Source organism: Nicotiana tomentosiformis, chromosome 12, assembly GCF_000390325.3.
Source record: "Nicotiana tomentosiformis chromosome 12, ASM39032v3, whole genome shotgun sequence".
Taxonomy (NCBI): Eukaryota; Viridiplantae; Streptophyta; class Magnoliopsida; order Solanales; family Solanaceae; genus Nicotiana; species Nicotiana tomentosiformis.
In genome coordinates this window covers 4,712,820-4,737,266 of record NC_090823.1, presented here as the reverse complement: position 1 = coordinate 4,737,266, position 24,447 = coordinate 4,712,820, and the positions used below count along the sequence as shown (strand labels likewise).

At 37.3% G+C, this 24,447-nt stretch overlaps 3 protein-coding genes across 11 annotated transcripts; 2 read left to right on the top strand and 1 right to left on the bottom strand.

Moving 5' to 3' along the window:
* Positions 1-640: 640 nt before the first annotated feature.
* LOC104091424 (MYB-like transcription factor ODO1) lies at positions 641-2,060 on the top strand. Its single transcript, XM_009596755.4, has 2 exons — positions 641-903; positions 1,490-2,060. The coding sequence occupies exons 1-2, from the start codon at positions 641-643 to the stop codon at positions 2,058-2,060; spliced, it is 834 nt and encodes a 277-aa protein (XP_009595050.1).
* Positions 2,061-3,431: 1,371 nt separating this feature from the next.
* On the top strand, positions 3,432-10,906 carry LOC104091422 (uncharacterized). Of its 9 annotated transcripts, none has more exons than XM_070192317.1 (6): positions 3,435-3,709; positions 4,547-6,243; positions 6,532-6,673; positions 6,787-6,876; positions 9,889-9,919; positions 10,033-10,047. In XM_070192317.1, the coding sequence occupies exons 2-4, from the start codon at positions 4,578-4,580 to the stop codon at positions 6,797-6,799; spliced, it is 1,821 nt and encodes a 606-aa protein (XP_070048418.1). In that variant the 5' UTR covers positions 3,435-3,709; positions 4,547-4,577; the 3' UTR covers positions 6,800-6,876; positions 9,889-9,919; positions 10,033-10,047. The 9 variants fall into 9 exon arrangements, with proteins under 9 accessions (XP_070048413.1, XP_070048418.1, XP_070048417.1 ...); XM_070192316.1 differs by having other exon boundaries at positions 3,436-3,709; positions 9,278-9,919; positions 10,033-10,118; XM_070192313.1 differs by adding an exon at positions 10,318-10,906 and having other exon boundaries at positions 3,438-3,709; positions 6,532-6,876; positions 9,889-9,938; positions 10,033-10,207.
* On the bottom strand, positions 10,125-11,202 carry LOC138902183 (MDIS1-interacting receptor like kinase 2-like). The gene is made up of 3 exons (XM_070190022.1): positions 11,185-11,202; positions 10,237-10,831; positions 10,125-10,168 (listed from the first exon to the last, which is right to left on the bottom strand). Exons 1-3 carry the CDS (start codon positions 11,200-11,202, stop codon positions 10,125-10,127), a joined length of 657 nt encoding a protein of 218 aa, XP_070046123.1.
* Positions 11,203-24,447: the final 13,245 nt, after the last annotated feature.

The window sequence follows — 24,447 nt, the reverse complement described above, 5'->3', positions numbered from 1 at the left end:
CGAAATAGGTGATCGAATAGTTGAGTAAGCGTAGGAAAATGGAAAGAAAGAAAAAAGAAGTGCTAAAAAAGAAAAAAATGAATTTTTTTGTTGACTCGAGTCATTATTCACTATCACGTCGAATTAAGTTGATGATCTAAAAAAAATCATACAGTTGTAATAAACAGAAGTTAACTCATACTAGCTATCGACTTTAAGTTATATACATCATCAGTATAAAATATTTATACACAATCATATCATTTTTAATTTACTTCTTGTAGCCGGTAACCCGTTTTATTTTACAGAATATAAATCCGACATCTTAAGAAGGTTTACCTGTAGATATTCTTTAAATAATCTAATAGTATAAAAAATACTTTACACAACCCGTTTTATTTTACAGAATACAAATCTGACATCTTAAGAAAGTTTACCTGTAAATATTTTTTGAATAATCTAATAGTATAAAAAATACTTTACACTGATAATATATATATCTCTTTAGTTATTATGCTATTGAAAAATTACTCAGAGAAAAGTGAGATCATCATTTTTAGAATAAAAGTTGGTGGATTATATAAAGGTGGGTAGGAAGGCAAATTATCATACAAATAAAGTTTCTTTTTCTTTCTTATGTTAACTGAGTAAGTAGCTAGTGATGGGAAGACAACCTTGTTGTGACAAACTTGGAGTTAAAAAAGGGCCATGGACAACTGAAGAAGACAAGAAACTCATCAATTTCCTTCTCACAAATGGCCAATGTTGTTGGCGTTCTGTCCCTAAACTCGCCGGCCTTCGGCGCTGCGGTAAGAGTTGTCGTCTTCGATGGACTAATTACCTTCACCCTGACTTGAAAAGGGGCGTTCTGACTGAAGTCGAGGAGAAGTTAGTTATTGATCTCCACTCTTGTCTTGGTAATAGGTACTATTATATTTTCTTTATCTTCGCTCTCTAAAATAAAAGAAAGAGAATGAAGAGATTGACCACGCGTTGGTTCCCAGATGTTTTTCATACTAAAATCAAGGATTCAACTAGTTTTTGGCATTTTTCACTACATTCAACCTGATTCACCATCTATGTTCCCTTTATGCCTCGTCATAAAATGAAAGAAAGAAAATGAAGAGACTGACTACGTGTCGATTCCTAGATGTTGTTCTTATTAAATCTGAGGTTTCACTAGTTTTTGCCAGTTTTCACTATATTCAGCCTGATTCACTATCTATGTGCCCTTTATGCCAAGTCATTGCGAAGAACACTTATTGAAATTTTGATACCAAGTAAACAATAATCTTATCACTCTTTTACATACACCAAGTTGTAGTATTTTTATCTAGAATTTCTTATTTTTGATTCATCATGATTAAGCATTGTTATTTTCTTTTTTCCTTCCTTTGTCTCTATGTTGTATATTTTTCATGAACATGTTTCATGTCATAAGTTTCATTTCTAATTTTGTTAAACTTTTGTAATAATTGTTATGAGGTATTAACATATTGTAAATTATTAGGTGGTCCAAAATTGCTGTAAGATTACCAGGAAGGACTGATAATGAAATTAAAAATAATTGGAATACTCATATTAAGAAAAAACTTCTCAAGATGGGAATTGATCCTATTACTCATGAACCACTCCATAAGGAAACAAAGCCAAGTAATCAAAGTACCACAACTGGTCATCAGCAGGTCCATGTAGTACCAGAGAGTACAAATGTCATAGCACAGAGTACAAATGTCGTAGCTGAAAGTACAAATGTTACAAAAGCATCCACCTCCTTAGAACTAGAGAACTCATCAATATTTTCATATGATTTATCTTTCTCCCCAAATGAAAACTCTTCTTGCATTACTGATGAAACTCAGCTTGTTCTTGACACCTTTACTGATGTTGCTCATCTCATTGACTCCCCATGGGAATTTTCAGCTTCTGCTACTGCTCAAAAGCAAAATTTTGATAATGAGAATTTTAATTGGTTATTAGATTGTCAAGATTTTGGGATCCAAGACTTTGGCTTTGATAACTTCAATGTCGAAAAGGACTTCATCTTGAACACAATAGATGACATTGGCAACAAAAAGTAGTTGCAGATTTTACAACAAGTATAACTAAGCCTCAAGCCCTCAATCCCAAGCAAGTCGGAATCGGCCGTATGAATTTTCACCATCTATATCGCTCTATTGAAGCACGTCTCAATCATTACAAATTTTCTCAGATGAAAAATCAATATACGGGAGTAAGGAAAGAACATAGCCAAGAAAATCTAGCTAGTATTTACAACACAGTGATTTTTTTACATGCATGTTTAATTGTTTACTAAGGTATCATGTCTAGAGTACGTACTAAATAGTTAGATTTTGTTTATATTGTACAATATTTGTAGAATATATTCGCGGAAGGGTAGGCTGTCTATATGTTACGAGTTCGAACCATAGAAACAACCATTAAGATTTGCATTAGGGTAGACTATCTACATCACCCTCCTTTTGATGAGGTCTTTTTTCGGACTCTATGTGAATAGAAAAATGATACTTTGTGTATTGGACTGCCTTTTATATTCGCGAAAGGGTCCAAAGATACAGTCTTGGATCAACCATACACAAAAAATGAAAAATAAAATTGTATATAGCTAGTATGTAGTAGCAATAGTTAATTGGAATTACTCCCACGCAAATGATAACTTTGAGGCAAATTATAATGGGGTTCACGAGTATATACCAAGAAAACTTTGTAAATATACTGTATATACATTGGCGGAGCCACATTCAACTAACCCATTCGTCCAAAAGTTACACTGTATAGCTAGATAAATTTTTTTGTATTATGTATATTTATTATATGTCGATTCCCCTTAGCTTTTCGGTGTATCTAATTTTTTATATTTTTGACATCCCTCGGTGAAAATTTATTGTTTGCACAGAATTCACCTTTTTTAAGTATGACAGTGAAGTGCTAACCTTACGCTAGTGAATTCGTTCAACATGTAACCAATTTATCTGAACTTTTTATAATTAAGGAAATATTTTGCGATAGAAAATTCTATTTTTTGCGATAGCCAAGTACTTAAACCCATCATATTCAATCTAAAGAAAATTAAGATTTACTTTAATAAAATGACTCATTGTACAGCATACCAAATTTAGTACCTTAGTAAGATGCACTAACACCCATTTGTGTTACATTATTAATTTTTATTATAAAAAAGAAATATTGTTTCAGAAAATATTACCCCTAAAAAGTTTAGAGACGTTAGTAATGAATAATTAGGGGTCTTTACAAAATAGCCGATCTAGTTCATTATTTACTTTTTCTAGCCAGTATATATAAATTATACAATAATTATATACGATTATATACATATTATATATATATATTATACATCCACCATCTATTATAATTTTAAGTTCTTGGGTAGGCGGTTATTTGAATTAATTATACTGATTAAGAAAAATAAACAGTAAATTCAAATGGCTATTTGCGTAAACATTCCAGTAAATGATGAATTAATAAAATCAAAATATGGGCTGGGTACCGACCCGGATGCCAAAGACTTCGGGAGGAGCCCAAATATATTGAAGCACGTGAGCATCACGTGAGAAGGCAAGAACCGATCTTCTCGTTAACTCGCCCTAAATAATCGGCTGGGGCGATTACAGCAAAATTCCTCGGATCGCCATCGCCGATTTTTCACCAACCACCGTCAAACACCGTCAACAACCACAATAATCACCAGGTAAATATTCCTCTCCGTCGAATATTCTAGATCCTTCTATAACTAGATGCTATAATATTAAAAATTAGCTCATCTTTTCGCAGTTGTGTATAAGGCTTTGAAATTTTTTAGTTTAATGCTTCAAACTGATAAAATGAGCTAAACTTAATATTGTGACTAATTATTTGGATTTTTCTTGAACTTTGTAGGTTGTTAATGCTGATTATTGCTTATGTTGATATGACGGTGTTTGACCGAGTAGTGAGTTTAAGATATTAGTTTGACTTGTATATTACATTAGTTGAAGTTTTAAAATTTAAGTACTTTAACTGAACTCAAAATTCTGATTTACTACCTGGCTTTTCTTGAACTTTGGAGGTGGTTAACGGTTATAATTGTTTCTGTCACATTTTATATGACGTTGTTTGGCTGAATACTGAGTTTAAGATATTAGTTTGACTTGTATGTTATATCAGTGGACGTTGAAGAAAAATATTAAAGCAGTTGTTAAAAAGTTCGTTTGACTGAGAAAATATCATGTCAAAGTTTTAAAATTTAAGTACTATAATGAATTTGAAGTCGTGAAAGCTATATAAAACAACAATATTATTGGAATGGTGTTAAATAATTTGGAATGTTCCATAATAGAAAGGGGAAAGTGAGTTTTTTTTCACTTGGGTATTTCAATGTCAAATATTCTTGTTCAATTCTGTAGTTTAAGCATAGATCTAAAGAGGGGTAATTTTATTCTTGCATGCTAGATTATTGTCAAGTGATAATCTCTTTATTTTGTGCTAGTTTGATATGATGCAGAGAGCTTTAGTTTACAACTCATATATAATATTACTACTAGTACAGGGGAAAAACCTCTCTTGCTTAGTCTAAAGTTATGGTTAGAGGAAGAGATTCATGTTGGGAACATTGTGTCCTTGTTGATGCAACTAGACAGAAGGTAAGATGTAACTATTGCCGGCGGGAGTTCAGTGGAGGAGTTTACAGAATGAAGTTTCATTTGGCTCAAATAAAAAACAAAGACATAGTTCCATGTGCTGAAGTCCCGAACGAGGTGAGAGATCACATTAGAAGCATTTTAAACACTCCGAAGAAACAGAAAAATCCTAAGAAACCAAAGCTGGATCAAGCTGCCAATGATCAGCAAAGAAGCTCTTCAGCTAGTGGTGGACTCCATCCTCTTCGTGGATTTAGTGGAGAGAACGGTAGCCCTTGTCCTTCTATTATGTTTGCGCGCCATTCTCCGAGTTCACAGCTAGCAGTTGATGATGCTCAAAAGCAAAAACAGGACAATGCTGATAAGAATATTGCTGCGTTTTTCTACCACAATGCAATACCTTTTACAGCTGCAAAGTCCTTGTACTATCAGAAAATGGTGGACGCGATTCTTGAGTGCGAAGTAGGGTATAAAGCTCCATGTGCTGAAAAATTGGGCGGTAATCTTTTGGAAAAAGTCAAAGTCGATATTAACGACAATCACAAGAGATTAAAGGATGAATGGAAAGAAACGGGCTGTACAATCTTGTGTGATTGCTGGTCCGATGGAAAGACTAAATCCCTTGTGGTACTTTCTGTGGCATGTGCCAAAGGGACATTGTTCCTTAGGTCCGTAGACGTATCTGATCATGCAGAAGATCCTCATTATTTATTTGGGTTGCTTGAATCAGTTGTTCTGGAAATTGGCATGAATAATGTTGTCCAAGTTATTACCGATAGTTCTGCTAGTTACATATATGCGGGAACGCTTCTCACAGACAAGTACCCTTCGGTTTTCTGGTCTCCGTGCGCTTCGCATTGTATCAATAAAATGTTGGAGGATTTTAGTAAACATGAGTGGGTGAATTTTGTTCTTGACGAGGCAAATACAATCACAAAGTACATATACGGTAATCACTGGATTCTAAATATGATGAGAAAATTTTCAGGTGGAGAGGAGTCTGTTCGACCAAGAATTACAAAAAATGTGGCTAATTTCCTTTCCTTAAGGGCCCTTGTGATTCAAGAGGATAATTTAAAACACATGTTTTCTCGTGCCGAATGGTTGTCATCTATATATAGTAGGCACCACGACGTCCAGGCCATAAAGTCATTGTTGTGCCTTGAAAGATTCTGGAGATCCGCACGTGAAGCTGTCGCGGTGTCCGAACCGTTACTTAAACTGTTAAGGATCATGGATGGAGACATGCCAGCTATGGCATATATGTATGACGGAGTGGAAAGAGCAAAGATGTCCATAAAAGCATTCTATAAGGATGTTGATGAAAACTTTGTGCCGATTTGGGATATAATTGACAGGAGATGGAGCACGCTTCTTCAATCCCCATTACATGCAGCAGCAGCATTCCTTAATCCTTCCATTTTCTACAATCCAAACTTTAAGATTGATTCAAGGATCAGGAATGGTTTTCAAGAAGCCATGACGAAAATGGCGTCCGAGGATAAAGATATAATAGAAATTACTAAAGAACATCCCATATACATAAAGGCTCAAGGTGCTCTAGGGACTGATTTTGCAATAAAGGGCAGGACACTGAATGCCCCAGGTATATAAGGTTAAACTTCAATTGCCAGAAGTTCACTTGCATAATATTAACTTGTTAGGAAGTGGATCTCCGGTTTAATTTATAAGCTGTAATATGTACATAAACATGTAGCTTATACTTTATACTGTAAGTCAAATAATATATTTATAAACTCTAGCATAATGTTTAGGAAAGAAGTTGATAGGCTTATTCTACCATTAACATATAGGAAACAGGATTTCTAGTTGATTCGATATTTTATTCCTCGAATTGTCATAGCAGTTTAAAGTCTGCTCCGTGTGTCTTCAGCTGATTGGTGGATGGGTTATGGTTACGAAATTCCAAGTCTACAGAGAGCTGCTATACGGATTTTGAGTCAACCTTGCAGTCTGCACTGGTGTAGATGGAACTGGAGCACTTTTGATAGTGTTCATAGCAAAAGACGGGACAGGTTGGAGCCTGATAGATTTGACGATCTTGTTTATGTGCACTTCAATCTCTGGTTACAGGCAATTGTAAGAAGTAAAGATAGCAAATGTAAGCCAATCAATTTTGATGAAATAGATGTCGGTGCTGAATGGCCTACTGAAGCTGAAGTTGTATGCACTTTCTTGGATGATTCCTGGTTGCACACTGCACCCATTGAAGGCAGAGGTATCCCTTCATTTAGTAAATTATCTATAAATGCAGATAATAAGTTTTATTTCTCTAATTTTTTATTGGCCTATCTGAAACATAAATACTTCTGGATTATCTATGGTTGCACAATTCATCCCTTATGTGAATACTTCTGAATTCTGAATTGCAATGATTCGAGTATTGATAATTTTATAGCTGATATATGTTTGTGACCAGGCAGTGATTTTTCTTTGTTTATAAAGCTGGAATATTTTGGTATCTGGCTTAAATGTCGTTATACAAAATTGCAGTATGAATCATATTTTATTAGCACCCTAACAATCAGAAATATTAATCCCAGTAATAATTTTGTCATGGACCTTTTTTTGAGAATGGTAACAGTATATTCATCAGCATTAAGGAAGAGCCGGGCACCATATTTACAAAATAGATTTAGCAAAAGAGAACTTTATTCTTCTTACGAGGTTACTACAAGGCTTCTAGAAAATCTAGTAATGAAACAGTATCTTCTAGATTTTGTCATGGACCTTCTCATCAAATTACTTACATCACAAACACTTGGTGTCAAAGGTTATTCATTTCCATCAGGGATTATATAGCTCGCCTTACATGGGGGTTTATCTGATGAGTAGGTGGACGTAGATCCATTGATGATAACCTATGAGAGATGAAGTGCATTGTTGGCCTTGATTTTGGAGTTTCAAACAAACAAGAGCTTGCTAGATTGATGATAAAAAACAAAACCTCTTTTACTCTTATCTTCAGGACATGGAAGGCGTTCATCCAGTAAATCACTAAGCTGCACATGATCTCTAGTCGATGAATTTGCTAGCAGAGTAATGCATTCCTTTGATTATCTCTAATGCTAATACTCCAAAACTATAGACATCACACATTTGTGTAACCTTCATTGTATATGCAAGCTCTGAAACAATAAAATTTCCAAAACAGTATAACAATTCAAACGTGTAAATGAGATAAAAACAGCACAGAGTGTGCGGCTATACTTCATGAAATTGTTAAAAAAAAGGATAGAAAGTTAGACCTTACCAGGGGCAACAAAGCCATATGTGCCTGCAAGCGTAGTGCAGTTGGATGAGTCTGGCATGAGAAGCTTAGCTATGCCAAAATCTGAAACTCGAGCTTCATTCTCAGAATCAAGCAAAACATTACTGCTTGATATGTCTCGATGAACAATCGGTGGTGAGCAATCCTGGTGCAGGTAAGATAAAGCAAAAGCAACACCTTTGATGATATTCACCCTTTTAAGCCAATCCAAATTCTTGGACTCAACTTCATTACTCAAAATACTAGACAAACTCCCCCTCTCTGCATACTCGTAAACCAAGAACGAGTGTTCTGCATTCGAACAAAAGCCATAGAGTTTCACAATGTTCCGATGCTTAGTCCCTATCAATGCCCTTACCTCATTCATGAGGCTTTTGCGATGTGTATTCTCAAATGAAGAATGAAGTCTCTTCACAGCTATATTCCCTAATGATGGAAGGTTTACCTTGTAAACGCTTCCATGTCTTCCTTGCCCGATGCAAGATGTTGAATCAAACTCCTCTGTGGCGTTTAAGATATCCTTGTACAATGCTTTTCCATCTAACATGGATATCGAAAACAAACCATCATACCGTCTTTCAACGTCTTTAACTTTCCTTCTTTTATCACACATAAGGAGAACACCAATGAAAGCACAGAGAAGTACTAGTGCTCCCATAACAGGAAGTACAGTGACGAGGATGAGTTTACGTCTTGAGTGCTTCTTCACCACAGAAAATGGACTTTCACCAGGCTGGAATCCTGTTACATTGCCGCAAAGACCTTTATTACCTTCTAATAAGGCAGTCAAAAATGCTTTATTATTTGGTATTGGACCTTCCAACTCATTGTATTACAAGACAACATCCTGCAAAGCAGTTAAACTTTCAAATTCTTCAGGAATGCGGCCAGAGAGGCCATTGTGAGAAAGATTCAAGTTTGCCAAGTCTAGCAAACTGGCTAACTGAGCAGGTATTTCTCCATCAAGAAGGTTATGGCTCAAATCAAGTACACTGAGATGAGTTATCCTCCCTATCTCTTCTGGAATTTTCTGGCCGAACTTGTTGTTGCTCAGGTTCAAGAGAAACGTTCTCATGTAATCTCCTATAAATGTTGGAATCGACCCGTTCAATCTATTATCTGACAGATCAAGGGACTCTAACTTTGTTAGTGACTCAAGCTCTGTAGGAATTCCACCATGAATGTGGTTGTCCTTCACAATTAATTTAACTAAAGAGGTCAATTTTCCAAATTCCTTAGGAATCTGCCCAGCTAAATGATTCGATGAAAGATCAAGTCCTAGAAGCCCTTTGAGATTTCCAATCTCTGGTGGTATTCTACCACTAATGTTATTTCTGGCTATCTGCAGATTAGTCAGATTCTTGCATTTCCCCCAGTTGCTGCTGAGTTCACCATGAAAATCATTGTCACTCAAATCAATGAACTGAAGCTCTGGATAGATGCCAAAAGCTTCAGATAAATTTCCAGTGAAACTGTTGTTAGAAAAACGAACCCATCGGAAACTCGAGCACTTGCTCAAGCTTCGTGGTATTGACCCTGTCAGCTTGTTACTAGTCACCGAGAAGCTCACAAGCTTCCCACCTTGGCAAAGATGCTCCGGCAATTGGCCTGAAAACTGATTTACACCCAATGCCAGCACAACCAAGTTATCTAAATATTCAAGTTCTTTAGGAATGGAACCTGAAAGTTTGTTGTGATAGAGAGAGAGAGCTTGCAAGTTTCTCAAGTTGCCAAATGAAGCAGGAATTGAACCAGTAAGTTGATTACTGGATAAATCCAGACTAGTGAGATTTTTCAGATTCCCCAACTCACTGGGAATGAGACCAGACAATTCATTTGAGTAAGCATAGAACAGTTTTGCATTGATCATGTTACTTATTTCTAGAGGAATATGACCTGTTAACTGGTTTGTATCAAGATCAGCTTCAATAAGATTGTCAAGTTTCCCTATTTCGGCAGGAATGGAGCCAGAAAGTTTGTTAACATAAAGGTACAGAGTTTTGAGCTCAGTTAAGTCACCTAGAGTTTTTGGAATTTGACCAGAAAGATTGTTAGCCTGTAAGATTAAATGCTGAAGTGACTTCATCTTTCCTATTTCTGCAGGAATGGAGCCAGAAAGTCTATTAACATGGAGAAACAGAAATTGCAACTTTCTTAAATTGCCAAATGAAGCAGGAATTGGACCGCTAAGTTGATTACACGATAATTCCAGATCCATGAGGTTTTCCAGATTTCCCAACTCACTAGGAATGGAGCCAGAAAGTTTGTTAACATAAAGGTACAAAAGTTTGAGCTCAATTAAATCACCTATACTGTTTGGGATTGGACCAGAAAGATTGTTTCTATATAACAATAAATGCTCAAGTGACTTCATTTTTCCTATTTCAGCAGGAATAGGACCAGACAATTCATTGGAGAAAGCATAGAAATTTTTTGCATTGATCAAGTTACCTATTTCTAGAGGAATATGATCTGTTAATTGGTTTTTCTGAAGACGAGCTTCAACAAGATTGACAAGTGCGCCAATTTGTGGCGGGATTGTGCCTGAAATCTGATTAGTCGACAAGTCAAGATAGACAAGATTAGTGAGTTTGCCTATTTCAGGTGGGATAGTGCCAGAGAGCTGGTTCATGCTAATATCAACATATTCAAGAAAAGGGAGGGACGAAAATGGAAAATCATAGAGCGTGCCAATGACACCAACATTTGTAATATTCAACTTGTTTACCCTACCGTTAACGCATATAACTCCATACCAGCCCCTGCATGCATCAGAACTTAGTTTCCAAGAAGCCAACAAGGTATTATTCTGGTTTTGGAAAGTGGCTTTCCATTTGAGGAGAGCAGTTGCTTCCTCAGTGGAAGCAAAAGTAAATGTGAAGAGATATAAGAAAGTGAAAAACTGAATTAAAAAATTGTTCTTGGAATCTTCATTATGGCTAAAGGATTTAAGTTGTTTATTTTGTTTATTGATGAACTTGTGTGCAGAGTAGAGTTCTCAGCTAAAATACAGGTAGAATTAGAAATACAGGAAAATTGGAGATGTTTAAGGCCAAACACTGATTTTGGAAAATGGTGAAATTTTGTTTTTTGGCCAAACGGGCCCTTAATGTTTCACTAACTCCTGCCCAATTATACTTGATTTGACGTATGGATAGTATAACATACATAATTGATCGAAATTAATTATAGAATAAGAAGCAGCTTTACTTGTTAGTACGGAGGTTTCCTCCAAGTTTTTATTATAATAATTACATGAAAGCCATCATTCATGAATATCGAACCAGTCGTTGTCCGTTTCCCCGCCAACCATTGAAAGCATAAAGCTTCTAAACTTTGATTTTGAATTTGACTTTTTTTAAATTATTATTTGTTTTGATTGGGTATGCCAGACATCCTCGTCGCCCGCTTGGTAGTGAGGCTCGACTCACAAGTCATCCCCAAGAGAGAAAGTTTCAAGTACCTAGGGTCAATCATCCAGGGAGATGGGAAGATCGACGAGGATGTCACGCATCGTATTGGGGTGGGGTGGATGAAATGGCGGTTAGCGTCTGGAGTCTTGTGTAACAAGAAGATGCCACCGAAACTCAAAGGTAAGTTTTACAGAGCGGTGGTTAGACCGGCTATGTTGTATGGGGTTGAGTGTTGGCCAGTGAAGAATTCATATATCTAGAAGATGAAAGTAGCCGAAATGAGGATGTTGAGATGGATGTGCGGGCATACTAAACTGGATAAGATAAGGAATGAAGATATTCGAGAGAGGGTGGGCATTTCCCCCGTGGACGACAAGATGCGGGAAGTGAGGCTTAGGTGGTTCGGGCACGTGCGGAGGAGAACCATAGATGCCCCGGTTAGGAGGTGTGAGCGGTTGGCTTTGGCAGGGACGAGAAGAGGCAGATGGCGGCCTAAGAAGTATTGGGGCGAGGTGACAGGCAAAACATGGCGCAACTTCGGATTTCCGAGGACATGGCTCTTGATAGAAACATGTGGAGGTCGAGCATTAGGGTGGTAGGCTAGGAGGTAGTCGAGAGTTCTTCCCTCTTTGTACCGGGTAGTCTGATAGAGTTTTGTTTAGGTTTATTAGCGGTCTATGTTGTGTTCATATTGTTGTTTTGCATAGTTTTATGTTATTGTCCTTTCACTTATTCGTTGCTGTTATTATCTTTCTCACATCTTTTGTTGTTACAGGCCTTTTCTTTTGTTTCTCTTCTAATATTATTGTCTCGTCTGTTGAGTTGAGAGTCTCCCGGAAACAGCCTCTTTACCCTTTTCGGGGTAGGGGTAAGGTCTGCGTACACTCTACTCTCTCCAGACCCCACTAGTGAGATTTTACTGGGTATGTTGTTATTGTTGTTGTTGTATTGGGTATTGCTGCAAACTATCGAAAATATTCTTTCGAGTTTATATCTCAATTTTGAGGGTGTTTGGTGAAGATTAGAATTGATTTTAGATGAATTTTCAAATTGAAACTGGAAGATGTATTAAATTTGTATTATAATTGTATTTAAGTTATGTTTTGTTGTAGTTATATTTTTTTTATTTGAATGTTGTATGAAAGTTGAAAAATAGTTGTATCATGTATGAAATTTATATTTAAGTTATAAATACTTTCTTTTTATAAAGTTATTGATATATATCAAAATTGTATTAAGAGAGAAAGTTTTGATTGGAATTTCAGAGAACACGAACACACCACATACAAAATATATACAAATCATATAAAAAAGACATATTTATATAAAATTTGTATGAAAATTGTATTTAAGTTGTATGATGTTGTACTTTTAACTGAGTAAAAATGATGTATAAAAGTTATAGATAAGATATAAATAGGTTGCATACTATATAATTAGCGGTATAAAATTTATTTTTAGTTTATATGTTGTTGTGGATGGATTAAATTTGTATCAAATTTAAATGTTTCGGCATTCAACTTGTTTGGTTTAGGTGATGTCTATCGTTAGTGTATCTATTGCTTTGGTTTGATGCTACTTTCTGGTTCAAGCTATTAAAATAGTTTTATAAGATTTGGTTCTCAATTAATTCTTGGACTATTTTACGTTATTGTGGTTCGACATTATTGGAATTGCTCTACTACAGTTAAGGCACTATTGGAAAGAGGACATGATAGAAAAAAAGGAAAATGTGTAATTGAATCCCATAATTTAAGGCACTAATAATGAATTGTATATGGAGAGAGAAGAGAAAAGAGAAAAAAATGAAAAAGGGTATAACTTAATCTCCTAATTTAAAGCACTAATAATGAATTGTATATAAATTGTAAGCAATCCTGTCACGATTCGATTTTTTCTCCACTGGGTATCGTGATGACACCTAGTCTTAGGGACTAGGTAAGCATAACATTTATTTAATAACAACAATAATTTAATAACATCTAACAATCTTTGAAATGGAAACCTCTATAAAATTTATAATTATCAAAACCGGTAGTACAAGTCATAAGCTCTACTGAATTACTAGAAAGCCTACAAATACAAATGTTTTGAAATAGAGATAAAATAGTGCAAGTACAATATCAGAAGGTGACTCCAAAGCCTGCAAACGCAGCAACAGATTTACCTTGAATCTCCACAGTAAAATTCGTACTGCTAGCGAGCAGTCAACTGACTCCACATTAACTGGCTTTGCACAAAAATATGCAGAAGTGTAGTATGAGTATACCCCAGTCGGTACATAGTAAGTATCAAGAACCTCAGTAGAGTAGTGACAAGGTACAGTCAAGACACTCACTAGTTAACTAACCTGTGCAATATAGCAGTATACAATAGTACTGGAAAAATAACTAACAATGATAATAACAAAATAAACTAGTGACATAACATCAAGGCAACAAGAACATCATAATTATTGCTTAGACGAATAAGGAACACAAGTACAATCAATTAATCAAGTCCTTCAAATATAAATCCTTCACATATTATTCTTTAAGACAAATATCTTTCGAATATACTTCTTTTGAATAAATATCTTTCGAATATACTTCTTTCAAATAAATATATTTTCAAGTAAAAGTCACCATGTGACACCTCATTTCACAATCATAAAAATTACGGGTCTCAGCCCACATTCATATTTTCCACGACACCTCGTGCCCATATTTCTATCACAACCACACGGACAACTCACGTGTCAATAATAAAATCATCACATTTTTCCCAGCACCTCATGCTCATATTTCTTTCATAACCACACAGACAACTCACGTACCAAAATATCAATGTATATAAGATCCGCAAGATCAATTTATTTTCAATAAAGTAAGTTTATAATTTTTAAATCAAGTAAGAAATAATCAAAGAAATGAGTTTATTTTTTTTAACTCGTTTGGGTGAAGAAAATGATATTTCAATTAAAATGAAGCATCCGATGACTACTAATTTGGGTGTAAAAATTATTAATTAAAAACATAATAGCAAATTCTTAGAGTCTTGTACAAAGAGCCAGAACCATCACAGTACAACAAGGAATACAAAACACGTAATAAAATCAAATAATACATCATGGAAGAACACAAGAATTTACATATCACAAAAAAATAAAATAACCAAAGGCAAGTGCAATCATAGTCCCAAAGTAAATGCTCAACAAGGGATCTCCCGAGGTACAATCTCGTAGTTCTAAAAATAAATATGCAACAACAACAATGCCCCCAGGCCATCACAAATCAATCCTCGACATAGCCCACCTTGTCTCGCCACGTGTGCAACCTGTAAAGTAAATGCCCCCCTTGTCTCGCTACACGTACATAACAATGTTCCCACCTTGTCTCTCCATATGCGCAAACCCATATATATATATATATATATATATATATATATATATATAGCCCGCCTTGTCACACCGCATGTGCATAAATCAATAGTAACAATAGCACGACAGAAACCTCGTGCAAACACCCGAACAAACCTCCCAACAATATAACGTGCCAATATCACATCTCATAAATCGCACCTCAAGTACTCAAATATTACAACTTATCACAGATTGCACATCAAGTGCTAAAATATTACAACTTATCACAGATTGCATGTCAAGTTCTCAAATATTACAACTTGCCACAAAAATCAACAATACATTATTTTTCACAATAAGGAACCCATGGCTCGACCATAATGTGCACAAAATCTTAACAGAAATATCCGAGAGTAAATAGCTCAACAAAATAATATTTCACATAAAATCAAGGTGGAAATCACACCAAATCATCGTATAAAATAATTTCAACAAACAAGGATCTACGCATGACAAATAGAAGATTTAATAAGTGCCAATAATTTCCAATTTAATACCTAAGGGCGTTGTAACGACCCGACCAGTCATTTTGAGCATTTACGCTCCTTTCAACTATTTGAAGCCTTGAATAACTTCCTACGAGGTATTATGACTCGTGTGAATTGTCGGTTTTGATTTTAAGGTATTTCGGAGTTGGCTTGGAAGAAGGAATTTTCATGTTGGAAGCTTAAGTTTAAATAGTTGACCGGATATTGACTTATGTGTAAATGACCTCGGAATTTAATTCTGATGATTCCAATAGCTTCGTATGGTGATTTTGGACTTAGGAGCATGTCCGAAAAATTATTTGGAGGTCCGTAGTGGAATTAGGCTTAAAATGGCGAAAGTCGAATTTTTGAAGGGGGGGGGGGTTGACTTTTTGATATCGGGGTCGAAATCCGATTCTAAAAATTTTAATAGGTCCATTATGTTATTTATGATATGTGTGCAAAATTTGAAGTCAATTGGACGTGAATTGATAGGTTTCAGCGTTGTTTGTGGAAACTTGAAATTTCAAAGTTCATTAGGCTTGAATTGAGGTATAATTCGTGTTTTTAGTGTTGTTGGATGTGATTTGAAGACTCGACTAAGTTCGTATGACGTTTTAGGACTTGTTGGTATATTTGGTTGAGGTCCCGAGGGGCTCGGGTGAGTTTCAGATGGTTAATGGATAAAAAATTTAGACTTGAATAGCTGCTGGAATTTTTTGATATCTGATTCTGTTTTCCTTCTACGCGATCGCGTGAATATGTTTGCGATCACGTAGGCTTAGTTGGCCAGTGGAGGTTTTTGTTCTACGCGATCGCGTGGGGATATCTGCAATCGCGTAGGGTTAATTTGAGGCAATGATATTCTGTGCTTCGCAATCGCATGAAGCGGGACGCGATCGCGTAGCTATGTGAGTTTGTTATTCGTGAACGCGTGAAGAAGATCGCATTCACGTAGAGTAGGTGGAGCGGAAATCAAAGTCACACGTTTTGTGCTTCGCGATCGCGTGGACCAGTCCGCGATAGCGTAGGTCTGTGAAGTTATGCATCGCGATCGCGTGGTTAGGTCCGCGATCGCGTAGAGTTAAATCTGGACGGTGGAAAATTGTTTTTCACGATCGCGTGAGAATGTTCGCGATCGCGTAGAGCAAATGACTGGGCAGTGAGTTTATGTTCTGAAAATGGGACTTCATCCCATTTTTTATTTTTGACGGATTAGAGCTCGGGAAATGGCAATTTTTGGGAGATGTTCAGAGAAAACAATGGGGTAAGTGTTCTTAACTCAATATTGGTTAAATTACCCGAATCCATGGTTGTTCTTATCGTTTAATTGGTGAATTAAGTTGGAAAAGTTTGAAAATCCTCTTGGATGAATTTGAGGATTTGAGGGCCGAATTGTTATCGAAATTTAGTAATTTTGGTAAGATTAGACTCGTGGTTGAACGAGCATTCATATTTTGTAACCTTTGTCGGATTCCGAGGCGTGGGCCCTACTGATGATTTTTGAGCTAAAATTCGGATTTTTTTATGGAAAATTAGTATTTTCCTATGGAATTACAAATAATAACAACAATCCAGTAAAATTCCACTAATGGGGTCTGGGGAGGGTAGTGTGTACGTAGACCTTACCCCTACCCCGAAGGAGTAGAGAGGCTATTTTCGAAAGACCCTCGGCTCAAGAAAACAAAAAGACAAAAGGATAAAAGGAGACAATATTAGTATCACCACAACAATCATAGGAAAAATAGGAACACCATGAAATCCAGAAGAAAAATGCAGAGCAAAAGCGATAGCTAGTAAATAGGACATGCACTGCAAAGCGAAGTAATAAAATACAACATTGTCACTAGCTATTTTAGACAAAAACCCTACCTCGCTAGTCCCACAATGGTACGAAGTAAGGAAAGACTCAACTACATCCTAACCTACAACTCTAATACTCGACCTCCACATCTTCCTATCAAGTGTCATGTTCTCGAAAATCTGGAGCCTCGCCATATCCTGTCTGATCACCTCTCCCCAATACTTCTTAGGCCGCCCTCTACCTCTTCTCGTGCCCTCCACAACCAGTCACTCACACCTCTATACCAGAGCATCTAGGCTTCTCCTCTGAACATGTTCGAACCATCTAAGCCTCGCTTCCCGCATCTTGTCATCAATGGGAGCGACGTGCACCTTCTCCCGAATAACATCATTCCTAATCTTATCTATCCTAGTGTGCCCGCACATCCACCTCAACATCCTCATTTCTGCTACTTTCATCTTCTGGATATGTGAATTCTTAACAGGCCAACACTCAGCCCCATACATCATGGCCGGTCTAACCACCGCTTTATAGAACTTACCTTTGAGTATTGGTGGCACTCTCTTGTCGCACATCCACTGCTTTCTTATGGAATTAATTCCAATAAATTTTATTGACTGAAACGAATTATTTGTGACTAGATTCGAGGCATTCGGAGGCCGATTTACGAGGCAAATGCATAGAGAAGTAAAGAATTTCACGCTCTGAGGTAAGTAACAGTTTTAAATCTGGCCCTGAGGGTATGAAACCACGGAATTTTATGTCATATGATTATTTTGGAGGTGACGCACATGTTAGGTGACAGGCGTGTGGGCGTGCACCGAGGGGATTGTGACTTGGTCCGTCCCGTGGAAACTGTATAGTTGAATAATTTATTGTTAGCTATATGCTCTCTATGTGTTGAAGAAATTTGACTGTAAATCATGTTAGAAATTATGCTTAGGCTATGTGATAGTACTGTTGGGACCAACAGAAGTCGCGTACTTGTTGAATTATTTGCTAATTGCTGTCTTGTAGTCAGTCATGATTTTACTTGTGTATCATACCTTAGTCTTTCTTGATATTTGTTGATACACTATGTTATCTTTGTTTGGGCTGATCTTTGTGATTTTCGAGAGCCCAAGAGACTAGAGTGGTTGAGGATAGAGTAAGGCCGAGGGCCTGTCGGTGAGGTAAGGATAGTAGTATTTTGACAAGGAGAAATGTCAACCTGAGGGTGATTCAGAAGAAACTCGGAGAAAATATGACAAATGGGTAACATGCTGGATCAATATGGTAATGGTATGCTCTGTTCTTTTGGTTCGTATGATGATGTGGGGCTTTACGGGTGTTTTGAGGCAATACTCTCGGATTTGGCAACTTCTGTGGCTTGGTGGAGTTAGAGAGATTCAGTTCTGATAGCTTAGTTATGTGCAAATGGATTTCAAAGTGTTCATGATAGTTTCTACCATGGTTTGAACCAGATATTTTCTACCAGTGTATGAAATGTGTTGTGTATTGTGATTTCCTCCTGGACAGAAGCAAGAGAGAGGTTTCTAAGTAATAAGGTATGTAATTTGCTGGTAACTCATAGTTGATAATGAGATTCTTGTGCTTGTCACATGATGGCATAATAGATGTGGTGTGTTGTGCGGGAATAGGATTTACATGTACAAGGTGACAGTTCAGTCTTGAAGAGAAGGTAACGAATCTTGGGCAACATGGTCTGTTTCAGATATTTCGATGAATGTTATAACTGTTCGCTTCCCGCATCTTGTCATCAATGGGATGAGCGACGTGCACCTTCTCCTGAATAACATCATTCCTAATCTTATCTATCCTAGTGTGCCCGCACATCCACCTCAACATCCTCATTTCTGCTACTTTCATCTTCTGGATATGTGAGTTCTTAACAGGCCAACACTCAGCCCCATACATGATAGCTGGTCTAACCACCGCTTTATAGAACTTACCTTTGAGTATTGGTGGAACTCTCTTATCGCACATCCACCGCTTTCTTATGGAATTAATTCCAATAAATTATATTGACTGAAACAAATTATTTGTGACTAGATTCGAGGCATTTGGAGGCCGATTTGCGAGGCAAAGGCATAGCAGAGTAAATAATTTCACGCTCTGAGGTAAGTAACAGTTTTAAATCTGGCCCTGAGGGTATGAAACCCCGGAATTTTGTGTCATGTGATTATTTTGGAGGTGACGCACATGCTAGGTGACGGGCTTGTGGGTGTGCACCGAGGGGATTGTGACTTTGTCCGTTCCGTGGAAACTGTATAGTTGAATAATTTATTGTTAGCTATATGCTCTCTATGTGTTGAAGAAATTTGACTGTAAATCATGTTAGAAATCATGCTTAGGCTATGTGATAGTACTGTTGGGACCCACAGAAGTCACGTACTTGTTGAATTATTTGCTAATTGTTGTCTTGTAGTCAGTCATGATTTTACTTGTGTATCATACCTTAGTCTTTCTTGATATTTGTTGATACACTATGTTATCTTTGTTTGGGCTGATCTTTGTGATTTTTGAGAGCCCGAGAGACTAGAGAGGTTGAGGACTGAGTAAGGCCGAGGGCCTGTCAGTAAGGTAAGGATATTATGGCATGTGAGTTGTCCGTGCGGATTATGGCACTTGGGATGTAGGAGCCTCTATGGAGTCTGTACACCCCCAGTGAGCGCGGGTACCCATTGAGTGTGAGTGCTGAGGGCTAAGAGCCGAGTGGTTGAATTGTTGTGACGAGTGGAGCGATTGTTGCCCTGAGAGGCTGTACTTGCTTTTCATTTGTTGTTGCACTTAGTTGCTATTTGTCATTGTTGTGAAATTCTCTTAAATATTTTATATCCGGATTACATGAACTTGAACTGTATAAATTTATTTGACTTAAACTGCTGGATTTGAAAGCATGTCTATTTTCTGTTGGAATTATTGAAAATGAACTATAACCGTGTAGCTCGTCACTATCTTCAATTTCTTATTTATTATTGTTACTTGCTGAGTTGGTTGTACTCATACTACACCCTGCACTTTGTGTGCAGATCCAGGTGCTTTTGGACATAGCGGGTGTTGATTCTCTCGCACAGTTAATTTTTCGAAGATTCAGAGGTAGCTGCCATATTTCGCAGACTTTGTCTCTCCTTCCCTATCTCCTTGTTTACTGTATTTGGTTTTAGACTATTATAAACCATTTTCTTTTGACTTGTTTCCATATTAGATGCTCGTGTACTCAGTGACACCAGGTTTTGGAAAGTGTTCGTATCAGTATTTGTGAGATTTTGTATTATATTTAAATATTATAAATTCAAACTTAACGAGAATTTGTGGTTTATTGATATTATCGGCTTGTCTAGTATCGAGATAGGCGCCATCACGACAAGTTGGGATTTTGGGTCGTGACAGGCGTCTAAGGATTTTAAATAATGAAATTTGCACATATAAACCAAGTACGTACTTGTCACCTCGCGTACATGGTTTTCAATTACACAGTGTGCACATAATACTCATTGCCTAAGTGGTATTTCCCCCACTCGAGGTTAGGCAAGATACTTACCTTTTTGAAGTTATGCCAATATTCCATAGTCTCCTTCTTGCTTGAATTGACCTCCAAACGCCTCAAATCTAGCCAAAAATAATTCGATTCAGTCAATAAAATGTATTGGATTTAATTCCATAAGAAAATACTATTTTTTCAACAAAATCTGAAATTAGCTCAAACATCGTCCGTGGGGCCCACGTCTCGGAACCCGACAAAAGTTACAAAATTCGAAAGCTCATTTAATCACGAGTCTAGCCATACCAATTTTACTTAATTCCGACATCAACTCGACCCTCAAAGCTTCAAATTAACCAAGAGGATTTTTTAATCTTTCCAACTTAATTCACCCATTAAATGTTAAAAACAATCATGAATTCGGATAATTTAATCAATATTGAGTTAAGAATACTTATCCCGTTGTTTTATTTGAAAATCTCCCAAAAATCGCCTCAATCCGAGCTCCAAATATTTAAAAATGGAAAATGGGACGAACTTAAAGTTTCGGTCCAGTGGTTTCTTCTTCGCGAACGTGGCCATTGCCTCGCGTTCATGAAGCACAAAAATGCAACTACCCCAAAACATGCTTCGCGTTCGCGTCCAACTCGTCGCGTTCGCGATGGGTCGTTTTCCCAACTCTCCGCGTTCGCGATTCCCTTACCGCGTTCGCATAGACCAAAGGCCTTCTGCCCCATTTCCCATATTTTCCTCTTCGTGTTTGCGGTTGGGCCTCCGCGTTCGCGAATCCCTGCATGGTTCACCTATGCGTTCGCGTTCCTCTCTTCGAGTTCACGTAGAGAAATCAGCTGCCCCCCTCAACTTCCTTCTTCGCGAACGCGTGAGTCCCTTCGCATTCGCAAAGAACAACATCAAAACCAGCAAACCATCAAAGTTTCAAGTCCAAAAATTCATCCGTTAACCTTCTGAAACTCACCCGAGGCCCCTGGAATCTCAACCAAACAAACCGTCAAGTCCCGTAACATCATACAAACTTAGTCGAACCCTCAAATCACCTCAAACAATGCTAAAACCACGAATCATGCCCCAATTCAAGCTTAAAGAAACTAGGATATTCCAACTTCTACATCCGATGTCGAAACCTATCCAATCAAGTCCGATTGACCTCAAATTTTGCACACAAGTCATAAATGACATAACAGAGTTGTTCCAATTTTCGGAATGTAAATCCAACCTTATTATAAAAAATTTAACCTTCGATCGAACTCTTCAAAAATCTTCTATTTTTCAACTTTCGCCAAAATGCGTTGAATTGCCATACAGACTTTCTAATCCAAATCGGGACATACGCCTAAGTCCGAAATCACCATACGAAGCTATTGACATCATCAAAATTCCATTCCGGAGTCGTTTCCTCAAAATTCAAAACTTCGGTCAACTCATTTCATTTTAAGCTTCAAAAATAAGAATTATTCTTTTAATTAAATTCCGAAATTTACGAATACCATATTCGACCACACACGCGGGTCATAACACATATTACAAAGCTGCTCGAGACCTTAAGTTGCTGAACGGGGCATTAATTATTAAAATGACAAGTTGGGTCGTTACATTCTCCCCCTCTTAAACATACGTTCGTCCTCGAACGTGCTAAGAATTATTCTGAGGACATTAAATTACTGAGTGTAGTTTTACACACATACTCGCAGGTGATTCTACTTCACCTCAAATGCAACATGGATCCGACAACGCCATCTCAGTTGAGATTATATCTTTTATCCATACTCATAAACCTTAAAACTAATTTCTTACATTCCAAACATTTTCAAAGGGCTTGATTTTCACATCAATGCACGGTATTAGGCTCAACTGGCTATAGCAACTCGTGCCTACACACACATTAACTTTTTTGATAGTGTTAAAGTACTTCGAATTTTTTTTCCCGGGGTGTTACATTCTCCCCCGCCTAGGATCACTCGCCCTCAAACATATAACATAACTTATCTCTTCTTTTGCACGTCTCAATCTCCCAAATTTTACTAACTCCCAAAAGTTTTTTAGAAATTTCGGCAGAGTCTCCCCTGTAATTGGGCCTATCCACCTGCCAGAGTAATACCAAAACAACTCCTAACAATACATCCACAACCCAACAAAGCACCACAATGTATATATCAGTAACACCAATCTCAGCATTTCAAGCACTGCATTATCATAATGATATCAGGACATGAAGCACATCATATGTATGCTCATCACCGTATCTCTGGTCTTAAAAGTTGTTCATAATTAATTCCAGCATCATCAATTAAACTCATATTAACCAAAACCTCATTTTGAATTTTTTTTTCAACACTGACCACAGAATGTGAGGCATGAAGACCTCATAACTATTTACCCGACTTAACGAGTCATATTTAACGCCACCTGGGCACTCACCTCGTAGGCTAAAACTCAATAATTACAGCACAAAAACACATAAAAGAATTATCACCTAAGCCTCTCAGGCATGACTCCCTATTAGTAATATAGTACAAATTAAATTTCACAAAGGCAGAATTTAAACTCATAAATATTTCACCACAAGGACCTCGTCCTTATATAACTTCGACCGCGGCTTGTAGCCCGGTTTAAATATTTCACATCATATATAAAAATGCAAGGATCTCATCCTCAACTCCGAATCACACGTATTTTGCACATTGTGCCAACTGAAATTCAACATTTCCTTTCTTTCTTCTTTTCAATATATTTCGTAAATAGTTTTCACAACGCATAATGAACCCTCATACCGGTAGAGCATATAATTCATAAAATTGGAATTAATTTTTTCGAAACACATCAAAACCCACTGTAGTGAATAAACAAATATTTACTTTGGATTTATAGCCCTCAATGGTGCACAAAAATAAAAATGACAGACACGGGCTCACATCTTCAAATCTCCCAACAAGGGATAAATATATAAGTGGGTCAAAATTACGAACCTCACCCATAAGCGGAGCATAATAGGAGGACTCGCCTCAATATTCATAGCCGAATCAAATTAAGAAAAAAAATATCCTTTTATAACAAATCGGGATCGTACATGTAAAGACACCATCTGGTGTAGTGGCCTCAGCCATACCATAGCAAATATATCGACGGGATGGGCCTCCCCCTCTAGGGCTCCCTCTACACACCAGTCCTGTACCTTTAACTGGATGCACGTGGAATATTAACTAGCATAAAGCCTGTAGCCTGAGAGTTTTTAATGAAATTCGCCTCTCCCAAGTACGGGACAATCTCTCATAATGTGCCTAGTATCACCACACTCATAACAACCTATCTGAGGTAGCGGCTGCTCTTGCTGAGTCTGTGCCGGATAACTGAAATAACCACTTTAAGAATCTTGTGCCGGTGGTGCACTAAAAGTATTAACTGGAGCACTATGAGTAATCTAAATTGCGGACTAGACTGACCGACTGCCCGAGCCTCTGCCATGATGAGTCATAACTGCAGGGTAGAATCTACTAAATCCTCCAGAGTTCCGAGACCTTCTAGCCTCGTTAGACTCCTTCTCCTCACTTCGAACATGTTCTAACATCCTGGCAGTTTCTATTACTTGCTAAAATGGAAATGTCAGTCTGAAACTCTCGAGCCATACATATTTTAAAATCATAATCGAGCCCTTCAATGAATTTGCAGGCCCGCTCTCTAACTGTAGGAACCAAGATAGGTGCATGTCGGCTAATTCACTGAACCTGATAGCATATTCTGACACTATCATGGTGCCCTGACGCAACCATTCAAACTCTGTGTGTCATGCTTCCCGGAGAGTCTGGGGAACAAACTCTTTCAAAAACATCTCCGAAAAATAAGCCCAAGTTGGTGGTATGGCATCGGCTGGTCTACCTTCTTCATAAACGTGTCACCATTGATACGCTGCTCCTGACAACTAAAATTTAGTAAAG